Source organism: Dunckerocampus dactyliophorus, chromosome 13 (assembly GCF_027744805.1).
Source record: "Dunckerocampus dactyliophorus isolate RoL2022-P2 chromosome 13, RoL_Ddac_1.1, whole genome shotgun sequence".
Lineage (NCBI taxonomy): Eukaryota > Metazoa > Chordata > Actinopteri > Syngnathiformes > Syngnathidae > Dunckerocampus > Dunckerocampus dactyliophorus.
The window spans coordinates 29,988,813-30,009,020 of NC_072831.1; the positions used below are offsets into that span (position 1 = coordinate 29,988,813).

Consider the following 20,208-nt stretch of genomic DNA (forward strand, 5'->3'; position numbering starts at 1 on the left):
GTGGCCGCTGGCCGCGTTGGACAGGTGACTGCTATACACAGGGTCTATAACATGTACATTTACTGCAGGGGATTTTTCAGTGGCCGCTATAGGCAGGTGGCCGTTCTATAAAGGTGGCCGCTAAGACAGGTTTGACTGTATTAGTCAATGACAACACACCTGAACACAAAATGCAGTTTTGAAATGAAACTTTTTATTATTATGGGAGAGGAAAAAATTCAAAGCTAAATGGCCCTGTGCGAAGGACCCCACAACAACATCCAAAGAAGTGCAGGCCTCACTTGCCTCAGTTAAGGTCAGTGTTCATGACTCCACCATAAGAAAGACACTGGGCAAAAACGGCCTGCATGGCAGAGTTCCAAGACCAAAACCACTGCTGAACAAAAACAACATTAAGTCTTGTCTTAATTTTGCCAGAAAACATCTTGATGCCCCAAGACCTTTGGGAAAATACTCAAAAGTTGAAGTTTTTGGAAGGTGTGCGTCCCATTACATCTGGCATAAAAGTAACGCCACATTTCAGAGAAAAAACAGTAAAATACGGTGGTGGTAGTGTGATGGTCTTCAGGACCTGGAAGACCTGCTGTGATAAATGGAAGCATGAATTGTGCTGAAGGAGAATGTTGGTGACCTCAAGCTGAAAGCAACTTGGGTTCTGCAGCAGGACAATGATCCAAAACACACCAGCAAGTCCACCTCTGAATGGATGAAGACTTTGGAGTGGTCTAGTCCAAGTCCTGACCTGAATCCTATTGAGATGCTGAGGCATGACCTTCAAAAGGAAAAGCCTCCAATGTGGCTGAATGACAACAATTGTGCAAAATTCCTCCCCAGCACTGGAAGAGACTCATTGCAAGTTATCACAAACGCTTGATTGCAGTTGTTGCTGCTAAGGGGGGCCAACCACTTATTAGCTTTAGGGAGCCATCACTTTTTCACACAGGGACATGTAGCTTTGGATGTTTTTATCCCTTCAGAATAAAAAGTTTCATTTAAAAACTGCATTTTGTGTTGAGTTGTGTTGTCATTGACTAACATTTACATTTGATTGATGATCTGAAACATTGAAGTGTGACAAACATGCAAAAAAAAAAAAAAGAAAAAAAGAAAAAAGAAATCAGGAAGGGAGCAAAGATGTTTTCCCACCACTGTACACGTCTTAAACACACTAGTGTTTGTGTGGCCAAGGCAAGACAGCAGCAGACCTTCATGAAGCGGCATGTGGGAGGAGGCAGCAGGTCGTGCAGGATGAGGGAGTGGGTGCTGATGTCGGTGGCCACCACCAGCCTGCGTCCGTCCACCTCCTCGTCCAGTGTCCAAATGTCTATGGACAGAGAGGCCAGGTCGCTACAGGTCGGGATCAGCGCATCTGTCAGCAGGACGGGTCGGCCAAAGTCCAGCGTCACAAAGCGCCGAGCTCCTGGGAGGAAGAGAGAACCATGTGATGACTGAGGAAACCTTAGCTGTCCTGACAGAGTTTGACTGTCTCTGATTAATAGCACATTTTACTATTTCATCATTTCATTTTCATTTCAAAATGATTTTCATTGAAGTTGAAACAAATGGAGGCAGAGCCTCACCAGTCACACAATAAAAAATACAAAAACAACTAACATAAAATATTCATATTAGTCCATTGTACTGTATTATAAAAGTATTTTCTGTATGATTCCGGTCGTTTGTTTTCTTAAGTAAAAATCACTGAATTTGCAGATTTCCTGAGCATGCCTCCTGTCTACAAGAACAATGAGTTGGATCATGGCGCCTGTCAGTTTGTTTTTGTCAGCATGTGGCCAATCATAAAATGTTGCAGAAATATTTATTATACACCATGACTTTCTACAGCCTGTGCAATGTCTTTCATGTAAGTGTGACATCATGATTCTTGCTCTTCAAAAAAAAAGTAATAAATGGGTAATAAGTAGGGATGTAAATCTCTTTGTGGTAAACTATTTGATACGCAACTAGGATAACTACATTACATTTTATGTAAAGGGATGTCAATTTTGGAAATCTGGGTCATTTTATATATAAAAAAAAAATAATAATCATACTGTATACATTTACAAATCCCCCAGTTTCTGCATGTTTAATGCGAGCAGAATTTTGTTCTACGCCGCACAGAGACTACTATACTGTATTTTGACCCTTTTTCTTTCACCTCATATTTGGTCCCAAATGCTGACGCTATGTGGGAATGTATAAAAGTGAGACTTGATATCTAATGTGCATATTGTTTGGTACAAAACCTCTCTGAAAACTCAAGTCAAAGCTCTTGCTGGTGGATGGTAGCTCTGCAGTCATTTTGTGCTTTAAATTTGATGTTCCTGTCTTATTTTACACAATCCATAATAAATAAGATTAATTAGATCGCTATAATGTACGTGCGTCTGAATGACTTGTTGATGACAAGCTAATGCGCTGCTAATGCTAGCGCTGCTCAATTCTTCAGCCATTGTCACAGCTGTCCTCAGTGATGCCTGCCGTTAACTAGCAGCTCGTACCCAAATTTTAGCTCGCAGTTCAAAGTCTCACATCTAAAAAAAAAAAAAAAAACCCTTGTTAGTTGGGACACTCGTATCCCAAGGTACCCCTGTATAGATGACAATGAAAAAAATACTGGCAGTGCTTCAGTACCTCGCTTCTCTCTAGCAAGTTGATGTACTGCGTGACAATACCAATCACAGCGACAGTAGGTACAAAGAACTTTGGTCTTGTTGCCAGAGCCATCTGCCAGGGCTTTGAAGCTAAATGTACCAATCTAAACACCCTTTTCTTTTTTCCATTTCTGCTCAATATTTGCCGTTACTTCCTCAAACTACGGTGTAGGCCGAGGGTCAAACAGGTCGTGCGCATGTTAATCGCACGTCAAAAAAACAATTGCCTTTAAAGGAATCTTCCGTTAACACGTTATTAGGCTCAGTGCCCACAAGAGGGTTTTTTTTCCGAACGAGAAATCTTGTCACGTTTTAATTTGATGAGATCTTGTGATCTTGTGACACCCCGAGTAAAAACGTATGTTATAAAGAAACAGTAATCACAAGAAAATGTGCTAACACACTCTGAAATGACACAGCTGCAACCAATCGACAAGCGCATGACTTACCAGAGTGCATCCGCTCTATGATGATAGACTGATGTGGAGGAGGCTGCAAGAAGTGAGATGCCTGAGAAATGGCTAAAGCCAACCCGCTGCCCATTGGGTTCTGGTGGGAGGGGGGAGAAAAACACCCTAGTCACAGAAATGCTTGTTTTATAATACATATGGATAACTACACATCTATGGCAGCATAACTCCGTGTTGTTCTCAGACAAGGATATCACACAAACCGGTTTGACTTTCTGGGAGTTTTTATGCGCTGCCAGGTTGACAGGTCCAGGGTCCATCATGGAGCCAGGGAAGAGGTGCGCCAGCTCAGCACTGAAGGCTGCAGATACGGCTTCATTTGGCGGTGTAAGAGGCGGGGTCATGAAGAGCGGCGTGGTTTTAGGCGTTGGAGGGATGCCATCGGAAGGATGAATGAAGAAACCCGGAGCAGAGGACGGGTTGGAAGGCACTGAGTTGTGGATGGGTCCCACACCAGAGGTGGCAGCAGTAGCTGCAGATGTGGTCTGATGCAGCTTGGCTTCCAGCTTGGCCTTCTGCTTGCAGCAAAGAGGCAAAAGAGACTTACTAACTAAGACTTACTAACTTACTAACACTTGACAAACATGATAGGAGCATGAATGATGTCTTCCACATGATGCATTTACTTTCCACTGGGGTAATAATGGTGTATAGGCCTGTCATGATGGTACATTTTGCTGGTCGATAATTGTGCTACAAATTATCGTCAACATTTTTTGAGACCATTTTATCCTTAATTGTCATGAGAGGTGTATGTAGATGGTACTCAATTACAGTGAATCTGTGTGAGACGTTAGCGTGACACAGAAGTTGCCTGTATGTATGTTTTTAGAATGTAGCCAGCGACACCATCTGTGAGCGCGTACCATTTTGCACTGTTTTGTTTATATTTGCCGATCAAACGCCTCAGTAAGCGTTGGGACGAAGGCTCTGCTGCCCGAGGCACCTCAGTCTGTAGTTTTGTTTTCACAGTTGAGAAAACTGTCGGTGTCGGTCGTCGGTGTTCATGTGCTTGCAGTGTTCATTCTGTTGAATACCAAAATATTCCCACACTGTGGCTGTGGCATTTGCCTTACAAACTATCACTTTTGTGACGTCATTCATGTAAGTGTATGCTGGCTGACGAAGCGAACTGCTGTTAGGGTAGTAGGGTAGTAGCTTGCAAACCCGCCTCCACAAAGACTCATTCAACTATAGAAGTGAAGCCTCTTGTCATCCAGCCTGTGTGGCACAACCAGATGAAACACACGCATACATGCACATGTCCATTGAACGAGGGCATCATAATTATCCACCTGTCGTTCGATTAATCGATTTTTCAATTATCGAGACGGGCCTATGTATCAGTATCAGAAATGAAGTGCTGGACGGTATCGGTAGGAAAGCCAATATCGCCGATATAGAGCATCTCTTGTTTTAGGAGCAGTGTACATGTAGCAACTGTGACTGTTCTTTTCTGGTTCTGTTCTTTTCACCTGTTGCTGCAGCTTGAGCAGCTGCTGCTGCTTCTCCTGTAGGACCTGTAACTGCTGTTCTGCAGACACCATGGCGTGGGACAGAGACTGCAGCGCCACCTGGGCCGCAGAACTAAGAGCTGTCGAAGCTTCGCCGACCGTTCCCGTCGACAGGGCGCCGACCGCAGGGGTTACACCAAAAGTACTCACTGGGGGTTGGAAGAACACACGTTAAGGCCCGGCTGCCTTGGAGAAACTGTGACGAGAAGTCCCGCTCACCAGTGAACATGCTGGCGTCGTCTCGCTCCACTCGTGTGCCATCACTAGTAGAGATGCAAGTAAAGTGCAAAGGCTCCACCTCGAGGAGCCCCGTTAATGCTGTGAAGCTTCCCTCTGCTGCTGCACAGCTGCTTACTTTTCCGTTCCCTGCAGGAATAACAGCAGTGGAAGCAAAAAGAACATTCACGGATAACATTACTTTTCTTAAGAAAAGTACAATGAAAAAAATGACAATATATTGCAATCTACTACATTACACTCTTCTGCACTCTGTGTGTACGCAATTGCCCTCACTTGACTGACAAAAGGGCTCACTCAGTTCATGCCTAACCCTAACCCCTAACCCCTTACACCTACGGAACAAACAATGATCTCACAACAACAGGCACAATAATGCCTAATACAAACGGGCTACTGTTGCGACTGTAACCCACCCAAAGCTAAAACTCAACTCTGAACCCCTAACGTCACTTCCTGTCTGCGCCCCACTCAGCTCCACTTGCACCAGAACACATTTACAGCAACACACACGAACACCAGTCTTATTTATGTCTTAAATGGTTTATTTTCTCTTATATCTACCGTCTTGGGTAATAGGCTCGTAAAGTGACGATAGGGGTGTTATTTCATGTCTAGAGGGCTCCAATAATGTTACAAACTGTATTTAGAAGGTTGTAAACAGGTTTTCTGGGCTCTACCTGCAAAAATATTCCATTTAGAAATAAAAAAATTCTACTTCGCGGAGATTCACTTATCCCGGTTGGGTCTGGAACCAATGAATGGTGCTAAATGAGGGATTAGTGTGTAGGTACAGTGGAAGCCACTTAGGTCTGTCCCGCTTTGGGGACACGCGTAGTGTTTAAGCGTACAGTGTACGACTGGTTTTACCTGAGAGAATGTCAGACAGGTCAATCTCATCTGACTGGACGCCCATGCTGCTGTTGAAGGCGTTCTTACAGGAGGAACCGCTGATCTCCAGGTCAAAGAGCACCGGATCAAAAGGGGAGCTGTACAGTCCGTACCTGAAAGAAAACCGAAATTTGCATTTTTTCCCATTTGTATTTTGTAAAAGGCTAAAAACATGACAATTATTACTGTAGCTTGTGCTTATTACCTCTGCCAAGCACAGCGCAGAGGTCATGTTCATCGTTTATGTTCATCTGATTATGTTCAAAATAACTTGAAAAGTTCTGAATGGATTTGGATGTAATTTTCAGGAATTGTCAGAAATGGGATATGGAAGAATTGATTAAATTTTGGAGGTGATCGAAAATTGAAAATGTTCCCAAAAATCGACCCTTTTCCCGAAAACGGATTACCTGCTACTACTGCCACACTTCTCAACCGGTTCAGACCATCCCAACATCAAAGCATTCAACATTCATGCCATTTTCCACACAGCAAGAATTCCCACTTTTCAGAATGCAAAATGCAAGACTTCTAACTACTTCCATATGTCCCAGCTGATTCAGACCGTCCAAAGTCTAAATTCTCAACGCATTCGGGACATCTAGCCTTTCCGATACATTGCGCTATCATGGTAGATGTTAGCATGTTAGCATTGCTAGCCTGCTAACATTAGCATACCAGCATGTTCAGGTATTTTCATGGGTAGATACATGGGATATAAAAAGTCTACACACCGCTGTTCAAATGCCAGGTTTTTGTGATGTAAAAAAAAGAAGGAATAATTTCACAGCTTTCTCCCACCTTTAATGTGACGTATAACCTGCACAATGCACAAACTGAAACCTTGAAAGGGGAAAAATATAGAATAATAAAGTTTTTAAAAAAAAACCTGGTCTGCAGCAGTGCCTCCATTGGTGTGAGTCGATCTTGCAGCTGTCTGGAGATGGCTGTGAGTAAGGAAGCGCAGGCGGTGCTGCAGCCTGCCAGGTCCTCTTCCTTGACATAGTTCAGCAACACAAAGTACCAGAACACCGAGCCTGGAAGAAGACATAGAAAGGAGAGGAGTCCAATTAAGACGAGGGGGTGGTGCGGCGCGTTGTTGTTCAGACACGTACCGCCTGTTGCTGCAGCAGGTAAGCGCTGCATGTTGTCCAGCAGAGCCTTCAGCAGGCTCGTGCCAAAACCCTGTTGACTCGGATCTCCTTTTCCATTGCTTCAGCGAGAAGAGCAAAATCTTACTTTCACATCATCTGAGCAGCAAAGATGAACCTTGTCAATAAAGACATCAATCAGCTCTCCTACCTGATGCAAAGTGCAAAAAAGCGAGCGCACTTGTGAGCTACGCTCCGGCCGGCCTCGAAGAAACACACGGAGACAATATCCATCAGCCTCACCCTGGTTTTCACCAGCAGCCCTTCCTTCCCTTCATGTAAGCTTCAAAACAAGCCAGGAGGACAACATCAAGTCCCATGCAAATGACATGCTATCATCATCATCATCATCATCATCATCATGGCAAGGCTCGCTCGTACCTGCAAGGGCCGTTGGCAAAAACACCAGCCAGCCAGCACAGGATGTCAAGGATGAGGCTTTGAGCGTGTTCTGGGGAGAGGCCACCCTCTATCCGCTGACACAATGCATCCAGCAGCTTCTCGTGGAAGTCTGGGAACTGCAGCATTGCACAACGCTGCACCCTGAAACAGGAGAGGAAGCCCGGTTTTAAACTTGGAAATAAGTTCATATTCCAGATAAAGCAAAGGGTACAAACACGAGGGAGACCTAAACATGAGGCGTAGGCCTGAAGGACATCTCAAAATCGTCATACAGTGGATCCCCGCATGCTCACAATCCTGCATTCACATCAATGCAAATTTGACCATTTATGGCTTCACAATACAGCATACATGAACCACGTAATGACGTCTCTGCAAGATGGCGGCACCCTGTGTGGCCATTGGAAGCAGTAGCTTTTACAGTCAACTTTCTTACAATCCGGACTCAAAACTTGTAGCGAGGGGAGCACAAGCTGCAACCACGGGAACTCTCAGTTTGGGTGAGGGGGGCAAGCACTTCAGTATGCACGCTGCACACACATCAGATAGGACCTCACAACACCCAACAAATGATCAAGAAGTCCCAAAGGAGACTGTACGTCCTGAGAAGACTGAGGAAATTTGGCATGTCCACCACAATCCTGAGTTGCTTCTACAGATGCACTATGGAAAGTGTCCTTACCGCCTCCATCACTGTTTGGTACGGTAACTGTACAACACGTGATAGGAAGGCACTCCAGCGGGTGATCAAGACCTCACAGAACATTGTTGGGGCAGCCCTCCCCTCACTGCAAGACATTTATAAAACTAGAGTCCTACGAAGAACACACAACCTCATCAAGGACAGCACACATCCACAACACTCATTATTCACACTCCTACCGTCAGGCAGACGCTACAGGAGTTTGAAGTCCAGGACCACAAGGCTGGCAAACAGCTTTTACCCACAGGCCATCAGGCTTCTCAACGAAGCACTCACACACGCCGCACGCAACACACACACACTCATAGCACTTTATTTACTTATTTATTTATTGGTATTCATGTCTCTTCTGTTGTTGCTTAATTTATTGGTATTTATGTTTCTGATGTTCTTATTCATTTTCTTGTGTTTTTCTTTCTTTCTTTTTCTGGGAGAATGAACAGAATAAGAATTTCATTGCATAGCAGAACTACCTGTTTTACTGTGCATATGACAATAAAACTCTTGAATCTTGAATCTTACCGCAGAGTTAGTTCATCCATAATCACAATAATAAAGATGAAAGTTGCATCTTCGTGTGTAGCTTGAAACGCTCCGGGCGAGCAAGTGCGAATCAGGAGGGGAGCCTAATGTCAGCTGTCAGCTGATGTCATATGACAACTACAAAGTGACGTTTACGCCATCGACCCAAACTACCTTGGCGACCTACCGGTAGCTCAACATCGACGTAATGGCCACCCCTGGGCTAGACCACAACTCTGACTCCATCTGTTCTGTCCATCATCATTAATTAGTGGTGAGTACGCATGCATTTTATACTTTAAAATGTGTTGAATAAGCGTGTGAGGCACATTAGAGGCTTAAGCTTGGATCATTCTTCGATAGCTACCATCGCCAGTCAACAATGGCAATTGAAGATAGCAGGTGCGAGGGTTCTGCAACTGAATCTAATCTACTAATTCAAGCAGTCACTTTTATTGCAAATGTTGATCCAAAATCGGAGGAGAGTGTCCAAATCAAGCTAGCAGTCTAGGGTGTGGGTGCAAGCAAAATGGACATTTTTGCTAGGCGTGGAATGTAATTCCTGCAAACAGCGGGGATGTACTGTTCGCTGTTTGATACGAAAAAAAGGAGTTCAAACTTAAGTTCGGCAGTAAGGTGGTATTCCAGACTTGAAGCCATTTTACCTCTCCTTTGGAACCGATGTCTTTTTAAACTTTCTGATGGTGATGGATACTTCCTGCAGAAGGTCGCAGCCTTGTAGATGTTCGACTTTCTTGGATGATGCTTGGGTTTCTGGCTTAGTGGCAGACACCTTGTCCTACGCAAAGACAAACATGACTTGGTTTGACAGTGTACATGATTTATGAGGTGTGTCACGAAATTTTGCGAGATTAAGACGTGACAAGACTTCCTGCTGCCTTGTGGCCACTAGGCCTGGGACGATGATTGACAAATTAATCAATCAGGCAATAAATAAAAATGAACTAGCTTATTTTGCCGGCCTCAATTTATCGCCATCTGCATGCGTGTGTGTTTTCCTCGTCTCCCGCCTCCTAACAAGCAGGACGAGGGTTCACTCTGTGCAGTGGTTCCAGCACCTTGGCGTGATAGTTCCATAGAACAACGGCATGAACGGCGTGAGCCCTTTTGTCAGTCATACAGTCTTGTTGGGTGGAGGTGGGGCCGCTAGCATATATGCAACAGAGTGCAGAAGAGTGTAACGCGGGAGAAATGACTAGTAGATTGCAATTTGTCATATTTATCAGATTTTTTCATTGTACTTTTCTTAGAAGTTAATATCTTGTCTCGTCTCGTTCTCGTGTGAGTCTCGTGACACCCCCCTGATTAATCCTGAACAAGAAATGGCATTCATGTATACAGAATGTAATGTGTTGCATTAAAACACTGACTATAAATGTAAAAAAAGAGTAGTACCTTGGAGGCCTGAGCCCGCTGCAGCAGAGTGGACAGTGAGTGAGATTTGGAGCACTGGGGCTTGGCACTGGGCATTCTCACCATGGGTCTGGGGCTGTCTTCCATGTTTTTGTCACTCACTGCCTTGATGTGAACCAGGAAGGAGCGGTACTTTCCACCCACCATTCCTACAGTTTAACAAACAAGACTGAGCAACACAGACACCTCTTTGTCATGGCTTCAGATTTCAACAAGCATGTCGTTTTGCCACCTTTGACCAACTTGGGGCTGGTGAGGCTCAGCATGCCTCGATGACCGGAGAGGTCCAGCCCGCTGGCAAGCCACACTGGTCCACATAAGATGTCCTCCTTGTGGTCTTCCAAAAATGGACACAAGAAGGAGCCTACAACAGATCCAGGATGAAATGGACATGCTATCCAATGTCTAGTTCCAATGTTAAATATGACTGCTGGGTAGTTTCCAGTACAGCCACTTGTCCTTACATTTTTGCACATTCTCAGTCAATATCAATTATTAAGATTCAATTGTCATATGCACAGTAAAACAGGTAGTTCTGCTAAGGCCCTATGATTTCCACGTTAGCTGAATTGCTGACGGAACTGCGGGATCAGCCAATAAAAACAGAATCTAGGGGTTGATTAGGCTGCAAATTCTGCAGATGTTAAGAAATGCAAGTCAAATGTATTTGAATTGTGTTGCAATGAACTCTAAAACTACGTCTAGTTAGCTAACTGGTCATGCTTTAGCAAACCACTCACTACAGAATGATTGCAATGAGCTCTGTACATAGGCTGAACAATCACAATTCAGGAAAGCAGAATTCATTGCTGACCTGATGCTTCCTCAGTGTCCATAAACTGGATGTCCTCAGCAAAGTCATGCATTGAAGGCCGACCATTCTTCTCCCCGTTGGCATGGAGGACATTGGAGAGGGGGAATGTGATCTGTCTGTCAACTGCTGCCTCTGTCAAAGACATTTGTAGAATAAGTACTTGTGCAACAGTGTCAAGTGTTTGCACTGTGATGTGTTGTGATTTTCGCTAGCTGCCAGAACAAACAGACTGACTGCACCTGTACACACCTTTAGGTTTGGAAGCGCACTGCCTTTCAATTGCAGCAAAGCACAGTGGAACCTCGGTTTGCGTCACTAATATGTTCCAGAGGGTCCGACTGAAACCAAAGCGTACTCTAACCGAATCGATTCCTCCCATAAGAAACAATGCAAATCCAATTAATCCGTTCGGAACACCCAAAACTTCTTAAATATACAGGGTCAGGCAAAATGATCTGACACATTTGTAGGTTAAATAAAAGGCAAATAAAGTAAAGAAACAAAAACTTTTCAAAAAGTACATATAATGCCATTCTGTTTCATTATGTTTTAAAAATTAAATCAGTCAAATGGGATCCATTATTGTCCATACACTCAATGCAGATCCCATAGCTCTGAAGTTGGTAACCATAACAAGATCGTGTTTCGAGCTGGTACGGGATCATGTCTACCAAGATTGAAGTGCAAACGGAATGCTCGTTGTGTTGCAGTTACAGATTTGTTTGTTTTGATAAACGTTTCCACAATGAAAGCACGCAGTCCAATTCATGGCAGCAACTGAAAAACGAACGAAAAACAATGGCATTATAAAGAAACAAAGCAAAATGGCATTATATGGAAAAAAATGGCATATGTACTTTTTGAAAATAAAAACACTTTTTTGTTTCTTTACTTTATTTGCCTTTTATTTAACCTACAAATGTGTCAGATCATTTTGCCTGACCCTGGAGAACAATTAGTTTTATATGCAGAAAACAATTTAAAAAGCATATGAATACATATGAATATCCACACGGATGACAGTTATTTTGTTATGAGTTATTTCTTGAATTCAATAGTGTTTCTCACCTTCTTCATCAAAATGCTGGCACTTGCAACTTTTTTGGCATCATTGTGGGTTATTTTGCTGCCATGTTCAATAAAAAAAACGAAGTAGAAGCACTCTAAGAGCGCAGACCTAAACCAAGTGCCATAGTCTCCCCCCCAATGTGATATGTGATTCACACCAAAATAATAATCCTCCATTGTTTGGATCAGTCTGATATTTTGTAGAACCTTGTTCTGTACTTTTTTTCCCAAGTGCTCTGACCATTTTTTTGTGGAGTTATATGCAAAAACAGTCCTATCTCGCAAGATTAAAGAATCCTTTAAAAAAAATTGTTAACTGCAATCCAAACCCAGCTCAATGTGCTTCTATTCCTTTACTTGCCTCTCCAGAAAAAATGTATGATGGCTTTGTAAGCTACATGCTATTAGCTGTGGGAAAAAAAAAAAAATAAAATCACCATTGTGATAGATTGCTTACAGTATATGGACATTCCAGTCTTACTTTAATCAATAAAGTATAACCGGAATCCCTCGCTGATCACGGTTAACTGGTTCCAGATGCGACTGCGATAAGTGAATTTGCGTGAAACCTGTTTCTGACTTTCTAAATACATGTTTTAACAGTATTAGAGCACCGTAGACATGAAATTACATCGTCCCCTATTATTCTTTGTTTACATCACACTGTGCAGGCTACAGCATTAAATACTTATTCTAAACTTACGAAAGTGTTTCAAACCGAGTGGGGAAGAAGGACAAAGAAGCCAAAAACTTACAACTTCCACATGGAACCAGAGGAGAGCATTTTTTTCTTAATTGGATCTCAGCCATGGCATGTCCGTCTCAGCTCTGCTGGCTCAGTCGCCAGTCTCCATGCAGTGTGCAAGATAATGTCATCTAACGTCAAGTCTCAGAACATTACTTACACCTCGTGACCACAATACTACATATATATTGTCTTTCAATATATATTTTTTTTTTTACAAATAATGGGCCATTGTCAACCACAGAAGAGCGATAATTTATTAATTATTTTTTACAGTGAGGGAGCAATAGTCCAAAAACTACATAGCGAGGGACGACTGTACTACTGTAAAGATGTTTTTATGCAATCTACCGACGTGTTACAGTTTTTGTGTACGTATCAAAGACTAAAAAAAAAACCCCACACCTACGACTTTCAGACCATTTTAATTCATTTGTCAATACAAAAATGGTGTTTTGGTGGTAAAACACGGCTGTTTGAAACAAGTTGTGGGCCACAAATGGCCGCTGGGCTGCACTTTGGACACCCCAGGTGACAACATTGCCCCGTCCCCTCTGGCTTTGTCTTCTTTGCTTGTGAATTGATTATTACACCAACGTGGCACGAAGGCTGGTTGTTTAGGTACCAAAATGTGGTACCTTTTGATTTTTACCTGAGTCGGCGCAAAATTCAGTCAGCGCCTATCAAAGTACCGTGCCATTTTCGGTAGCAATCCCAAATGCTAACGTGCTAATGCTTTGTAAGAAAGATAAGTGTGTTAATACGGCTAGACGTGTGACATATTGTATGCTTAACAGGAAATACATGCCAACGGAGGCAAAATTTTTGCATATCGTACATTTTCGGCGTAAACTGAAAAACATGCTAACCAAGGTTCCACTGTACTCAGCATTCAACTCCTGCTGGAAAGGAAGAAGCTCTTTTAGCTGCACCAATACAGGAATAGGCTGTCAGTGCATCTTGCCACGCCCCATTCTATGCTCAACACCCTCAAGCAGTGCCAAGTGGGTGCACTTAGGATTTGAAATAAAACAGACAGGGATGCCGTGTGAGAAAATAAAGACACATCTTAAATGAGCGTCCTCACCATTAACTTTGCCCAGGCCAGGCGCTTTATTCTTCAATAAAGTGATCTGGATTTGAGGAATGTTGACAGTGTTGGCATTGAGGACAAACTTGAAGTCCACATGGCCCACCATGCAGGCCTTGGGCAGCACCAGTTCAAAGACATGCTCGTCCCAGCTGGAACTGCACAGAGAACACACATACGTTAATACAGTGCAGCATGCGCACACATTCAAATCAGCTTTTCAGGGGCTCACTGGGCAAAAACTGCCAAAAGAGAAGAAACAAAATAATTAGTTAAAAAAAAATGTTTTAATCATCTAGTACATTCATTACAGTGTCCCTCGTTTATAGCTATGAATTGGTCCTTTTTAGGCTTCTCTATGACTCCATGAAGCATGCAGACGCATTGTTACCTATCGCTCTGAAGCTTCCAAGTGCGAGTGTGCTGGGCTGCATCTCCGTGGTGCTGCTGGTGAAGGTGCTGCGGGTGGCGTCGCTGCTGCTGCTCCTGCTGCACCTCAACCCAGCATGGCGGCACCGTGGCCGAGAAGCGGGGCGTCAACGTTTCAAAGCGTGTCAACTCCACCAGAGACGTTAGGCTTTCTGTGGTCAGCGGTTGGTCCACCAGGAGGTCTATTCCTGCACAGCCGCCACACAATATGACCCATCAGATGAAACAACTGCATGTGGCTGCTTTGCTACATAAATGTTTTACCCCAGTTAGAGCTGGGCGATATATCGATATATATTTTAAGCACGATATTAAAAAACAAGTATATCGTTGATATCGATACAGACTGGATTTGATGCGGAGGTCTCACGTTTCAAGACGGCGGACGGCATCATGGGGAACGTGTTATCTCTCTCCAACAAGATGGAAGAGCTAACGGCGCTAACCCAGCTGCAGAGGGACTACCGTGAGAGCAGCCTGATTAAGATGGAAGATTATATTTCACTTTTTCGAGATCTATGTCAAAAAGTTAATGGACTATTTTATTTCAGCAGCTATTTTTTTCCATCAGATTTTTTAAATTCTAATAAAACAACTACACGTATTTGGCTTTGACTTTGTCTAAACTCACTTTGTGGAAAAAATATCAAGATATATATCGTATATATCGATATCCAACCTACAGCAAATATGTCGGGATGTGAGTTTTGATCCGTATCGCCCAGCCCTAGCCCCAATACGCAAAGCAAAAGTAATCATCTAATCTCCTCTTTCCTACCTGTGATCCCAGGGCTAGAAGGATTGGAGGACGGTCTGGCCCCCTCCAGCAACAGTTCAGCCCCTTTAGAAATGGGGCCATCAATGAACATGTCGCTGTCATCTATGTCATCACAAACACCTCCAATTTGAAGGAAATGAAGTTCTCCACCTGCAGAGAAAAACACTTAGTGACAAGTCCACTGATTGAGTTTATGCTGTAGACTCTAAAGAGGAGATGGGCACATACTGGATAATAGAGATGAGTCAGCTGATATTGTTGTTTAAACCTACATGCAGCTAATGTAAACAGTAAAAAAGGCTCCCAAGTACAGCAAATGCAAGCACGCCGCTCTGTTACAACGGATCACAGTGGAGCGTCCCAACACAGTCAAGCAGAGTCCGATGCTGTTTTCTAACTTCATTCTGACCTGAACACATCAACAGCAGTACACTTCCAACAGCACACACTGTACGTGTTTCCAACTCACACAAGTCTCTAGTCTGTTCATCCTGGGAACCACACTTCCTCATTGGCATTACAAGAACGCTACATGCATTCCGATTCACATAAAAAATTGTCTGCTATGTATTTGACTTTGTTCTCCCCCCAAAAATCTAAAATGATTTATAGTCGTGGTTCGAACATCACGCCCTCACTCTGTCTTGTTTTTTTTGAGTACGGCCTATTAGTAAAAAAAAAAAAAATTGTATATTTAAGCAAGTTGTACTTATACTCGGCCTAAATGAAGCACTTGAATGGATGAACATGGCTAAATGTACAAAAATACATCTATAAGCCATTCAGAAGACGTGACACGTAGCATCCTACGATGGTCACTAGGTGTCAGTGATGTTACATGGATGAGACAATAACCACCGCAGGAAGTACGCTGTCCAGAAAAAAACAAGCAACTGCTAACGTGTGAGTCTATGTTATCTTATGTGTGTCTAACATGTCTTATTTTCTCTGATTATTTCTTCTGTATTGGGTAACACCAACGTCATGGTGACTATAGGGGTGTTATTTCATGTCTACGGGGCTCTAATAATGTTACAAAGCACATTTAGAAGACAGGTTTTCTATGTCATAACTACAAAAATATTTCACTGATTAACATTGAAGCCTGCTTCTCAGAAATTCACTTATCGTGGAATCAATTAACCACGATAAACGAGGGATGACTGTATTAGTATTGGGGTAATCAAGGCAATGTACCAATCCAATTTTTCACAATGTACTGGCCTCTATTTTGCTGCTTAGCATATCTTGGTCTGCGCTGGATTGGCTTTAGTGTGTTTTCTAAAGATAAATGGGACAGCCCTGCAGATATCATATCAATCATCTTTATAAACGTGCACAAAGAAATGTGCCCTTCCACCCCAGCTGAGTCTACAGTGACCTTTGTCAACATGGAAACTAAATCAGGGAACACTCCACTCACCTCTAGTGCAGGCACAAAGGCGGTCAGTCCCAGAGCAATAAGTAACAGAAACAAAGGGGTCCATCTCTTCCGTCGATCCTTCTACTTTAGGTGGCTCCACCTTGGTTAGAACCTCCAAAGTGGACAGGTCCAGGATCATAATATTCCCAGCCTGTGTGGTCACCACCAGGTGGCCAACCTCTTGTATCTTGGACTCTTTCTGGTCTGAGCCGACAGTGGAGGGACTGGTGGCAGCGGCGCTGCTGCTGCTGGTGGCTGCACCACCTGTGGTACGTGCTAGAGAACTCGCAGAGCCTGCCACGCCAATTCCACACTGCAATGTGCCATTTTTCGAACCTGAGGAAGGCTCCTCGGGAGTCTCCTCACTATCATCTTCCCGGCTATCAAGCAAATCTGGAGGAAGCAATACTAGGGAGGTAATTGCATCGCAAGGCTGACATATTTGCTGCACTTTGACAGGTTCCTCATACAAGGTCACAATACGGCTAGAGTAGTTGAGTTCATAGAGAAGAAGATAGCCTCCTCCAATGGGGCACGTCTCCTGCTGGTCCTCTGAAGGCAGGATGAGGGTTGACTGAGGTGCTGTACTCTCTTGGTGGTTGCCTTCCACGCCATTGGCTACTGAATGTCGGGGGTCGCCTTTCTGCTGGCTGCAGTGGGCAGAGTGCAGGCGGTTCAGATTGTTCAGAGCTTCAACTTGGTTTGTCGCGCTGAGAGAGATTGTGTTGCACGGCTGCAGCACAACGAGAAGGTGGACGCCGTCCAAGCACGGCGTAATGGAGTCGACGCAAAGATTCTCCTCTTCCAGTTGTTTGGGCAACCTGAAGCACTGCACCAGCGCTCCGGGGCGAGGCGGGGAAGAGGAAGTCGTCGCCGCAGCCAACGTGCTCCATTTGTCCATCAGACCGTCACAACCCGCCAGATTAGTTGCTGCATCGGCAAACTGCTGAATGTATGTGATTGGGGGATCCTGGAGAAGAAGCTGCTCGTGTGAGTCAAATTCCATCTCTATGATCTGTGGCACAGTGAAGCCCTCATCGTGGAGGCCCTTGCTCATCTGGTTGTTCATCTGAGCAAACACCTGCCCTGACGACTTGTCGTCCGTCTCTCTGATACTGTATAGCAACAGCACAGGTATCGTCCTGTGCACAGATGACACAGAAGAGGAACTTGGAGGTTGAGAACCTACCAAGTTAGAGAAGCCCTGCTCCTGAGCAGCAGTCTGTGAAGGACAAGTGTCTATTTCCATTGGACCTTGGTCCTGAAGAGGCCCAGGTTGGAAGGGCTGAGGGCCCTGAGTTCTACAGGGACTATCTGACACCCTGCGAGTTGAAGATGGGACTGCGGGATGGGGTCCACTCGTGGAATGGCCAGATGTCGCACGGTAACTAAGCAGCCCTCCAGCCAGCAAGCAGGGAAAAGGAATGTTGTGGTGCTCGGGGACCTTGTCCTTTGCTTTGGCCTGGTGGTGGGCCTTGGCTTGATTCAGTGAGGGCTTGGCACCCAGTTCTTCCAAGTCTTTGACGGTGTCCTTGAGCACACTGGCCACCACCGCCCACTGGAGCGCCTCTGGCTGCTGGAGTACACTGAGCGCTGTTACGCCGAGGCTCACATCCATGCTGTCCCACTGGGACGGTTGGCCTGAAACAGAGGAAATATATAACCCGTGTACAAATACACATTGACCAAGACAGGGGTGTCCAAGATTGGCCCGCACCACATTCTAAAAATATCATTTAAGAACCAAACTTGAAAAAAAATCGGCTGTCATTTTACAAGAATTAAGTCAAAATCTGTATGAAAAGAAAAAAGTTGTAATCTAACAAAAAATAAAATATCATTACGCTGTAAGAAAAAGAATGTCATTTTAGTAGCATAAAGTGGAAATATTCCAGAAAGAGACAAGTTGTATTTTTTTTGTATATTAAGTTGCGGAAAAAGTTATAATGCTACAAGAATAAACTCCAGATATTATGGGAATAAAGTCAGAATTCAGAGTACAAAATTTCCGAGAATTAAAAAAAAAAAACAGCAGAAATCGAAAGAAGACCTGTAATTTTAATAGAATAACGTAAAATTTGAGCGAGAGAAAAAAGTCATATTCCAACGAGAAAAAGTTGTCATTTTACGAGAATAAGCTCCTGATAATGAGGAAAAATAATGTAGCAGAGAGTGGAAATATTAAAGAAAAATGTCATTTTTTTTCAAAGTCATAATATTATGAGAAACAAACCTTTTGGAAAGTTAGGTTGGGGAAATAAAGTCTTATAATATTACAAAAAGAAAATTTACGGAAATTATTTAAGAAGAAAGTTTAAATATTTGGAAAATTTTGAGAGAAAATAAGAGCAAAAATGGGGAAAAGGCAAAGACTGAAGTTCATGCTAATAATAGGCTTTTCCACCTACATCACAAAGCTAAGATGCATTTTTTTTCTTGAAATATATATGTGCATGGCTCAGATCAAGGGTACCCTTTGCTGTCTTCAACTTGACTTGAGTAGTATTTGAAACTGTTGTTCTAACAATGTGTACTATCCCTATCACTCTGACGTTTATAGAGTGAGGAAGCTTACCAAACCATAAATTAAGCCTGTTCATGTTTTTATTTTGCGCTAGCACGGCTATGTTGTAAAAAGTGTCTATATTTGGACATTGAAATGTTACATGTAAAGCATGTCTACTTTTATTGTGAAATTAACAATATTTTCTCTGATCATTTTGTCATGATTTCTACTTAGAATTAAAGAATGATGTCTGAAATTGGTTTCTAATGTGTTTTATTCAAATATTCTAATAACTGTTGTGTAATCATTAGTGAAAAGTACATAATCTTCGTGTCCTCCTGCCGATGAAAATTTTGCAGAACATAATTCCATGGAAAAACAAACCCCATGATGATTACAATGGTATATATTCATGGAATAATTACTCAACTCTGCAACTAAAGTGATTTTTTTGTGTATAAAAGAGTAAAATAAGATAATTTGAACAAAAGGCTAACACCGAGTGGACACCGAGTTATGTACTTTACATTTAAGAAAGAGTGAACTTGGGAGGGTTGCTATGGGAAATGGAAGATGTCTCCAGCTCTGGTATGTTGGGTGTGTGTTTTGCAATGTTTGAATTTTGTGTTGATAACATTACCAAGGTCTATCCACCAGTTTAACATTTTAAATGTAACACTTGGGTACCCTTGATCTGAGCCATGCACATATACGTACATACTGTGTATAAGTTGTTAGCACATCTACATGTGTTGCTTTACAAAAGATCAAAGTGGCAAAGTTCCATCCTTTCATTTTCCATGATGTGGCCCTTGCAGGAAAAAAGGTTAAACACCCCTGGTCTAACATGTCGACACTGAGGGCACCAGGTGGCAAAAGACAAATAAACACAAATTCCTGGTGTGTGTGTGTGTGTGTGTGTGTGTGTGTGTGTGTGTGCGTGTGTGTATCATACCAGTTACTGACTCAGACCGGGAATGTTCATCACTGTCGGAGTCCTCCAGCTGGTCATCACTACAACAACATGAGTAAATACGTAGTCAGGAAATGACAACAGAAGAACAATACAACACAAAAACATAAGTGTGACTTATTCACAGATTCCAAACGTTTTAATAATTTTTTAATACCAGGAATCATAATGTTGACAGTGCAGAGGATTACTTTCATTCAATCACCACAAGTCGGTAATCATATATTGAGTGTATAACCTGCTTCATTTTTGCTGCTCTTTGAACCCTGCATCTTTTCCAGCGGTGCGGCTAATTTTTGGCTAAAAGAACTACAGTTCGATGATGCTGAGAATGCAGCTTCAGGAAGTAGTGAATTGGACGATTGAAACGGACGCTGATATCACGTTTTGAATGTCCTATG

The 20,208-nt window shown here is 43.1% G+C and overlaps 1 protein-coding gene across 1 annotated transcript in view; it reads right to left on the reverse strand.

Moving 5' to 3' along the window:
• Positions 1-20,208, reverse strand: part of birc6 (baculoviral IAP repeat containing 6) — a 122,509-nt gene that overhangs the window by 76,824 nt on the left and 25,477 nt on the right. Inside the window, exons 9-27 of the mRNA XM_054796633.1 lie at positions 19,790-19,848; positions 16,329-17,969; positions 14,906-15,055; positions 14,090-14,315; positions 13,696-13,856; positions 10,796-10,927; positions 10,214-10,345; positions 9,964-10,130; positions 9,213-9,346; positions 7,302-7,463; positions 7,072-7,203; positions 6,885-6,982; positions 6,659-6,806; positions 5,749-5,882; positions 4,861-5,007; positions 4,603-4,790; positions 3,331-3,642; positions 3,107-3,206; positions 1,206-1,420 (exon numbers count right to left, since the gene is read on the reverse strand). Coding sequence (XP_054652608.1) covers positions 1,206-1,420; positions 3,107-3,206; positions 3,331-3,642; positions 4,603-4,790; positions 4,861-5,007; positions 5,749-5,882; positions 6,659-6,806; positions 6,885-6,982; positions 7,072-7,203; positions 7,302-7,463; positions 9,213-9,346; positions 9,964-10,130; positions 10,214-10,345; positions 10,796-10,927; positions 13,696-13,856; positions 14,090-14,315; positions 14,906-15,055; positions 16,329-17,969; positions 19,790-19,848 — 4,438 coding nt within the window. The remainder of the gene's footprint in view (positions 1-1,205; positions 1,421-3,106; positions 3,207-3,330; positions 3,643-4,602; positions 4,791-4,860; positions 5,008-5,748; positions 5,883-6,658; positions 6,807-6,884; positions 6,983-7,071; positions 7,204-7,301; positions 7,464-9,212; positions 9,347-9,963; positions 10,131-10,213; positions 10,346-10,795; positions 10,928-13,695; positions 13,857-14,089; positions 14,316-14,905; positions 15,056-16,328; positions 17,970-19,789; positions 19,849-20,208) is intronic.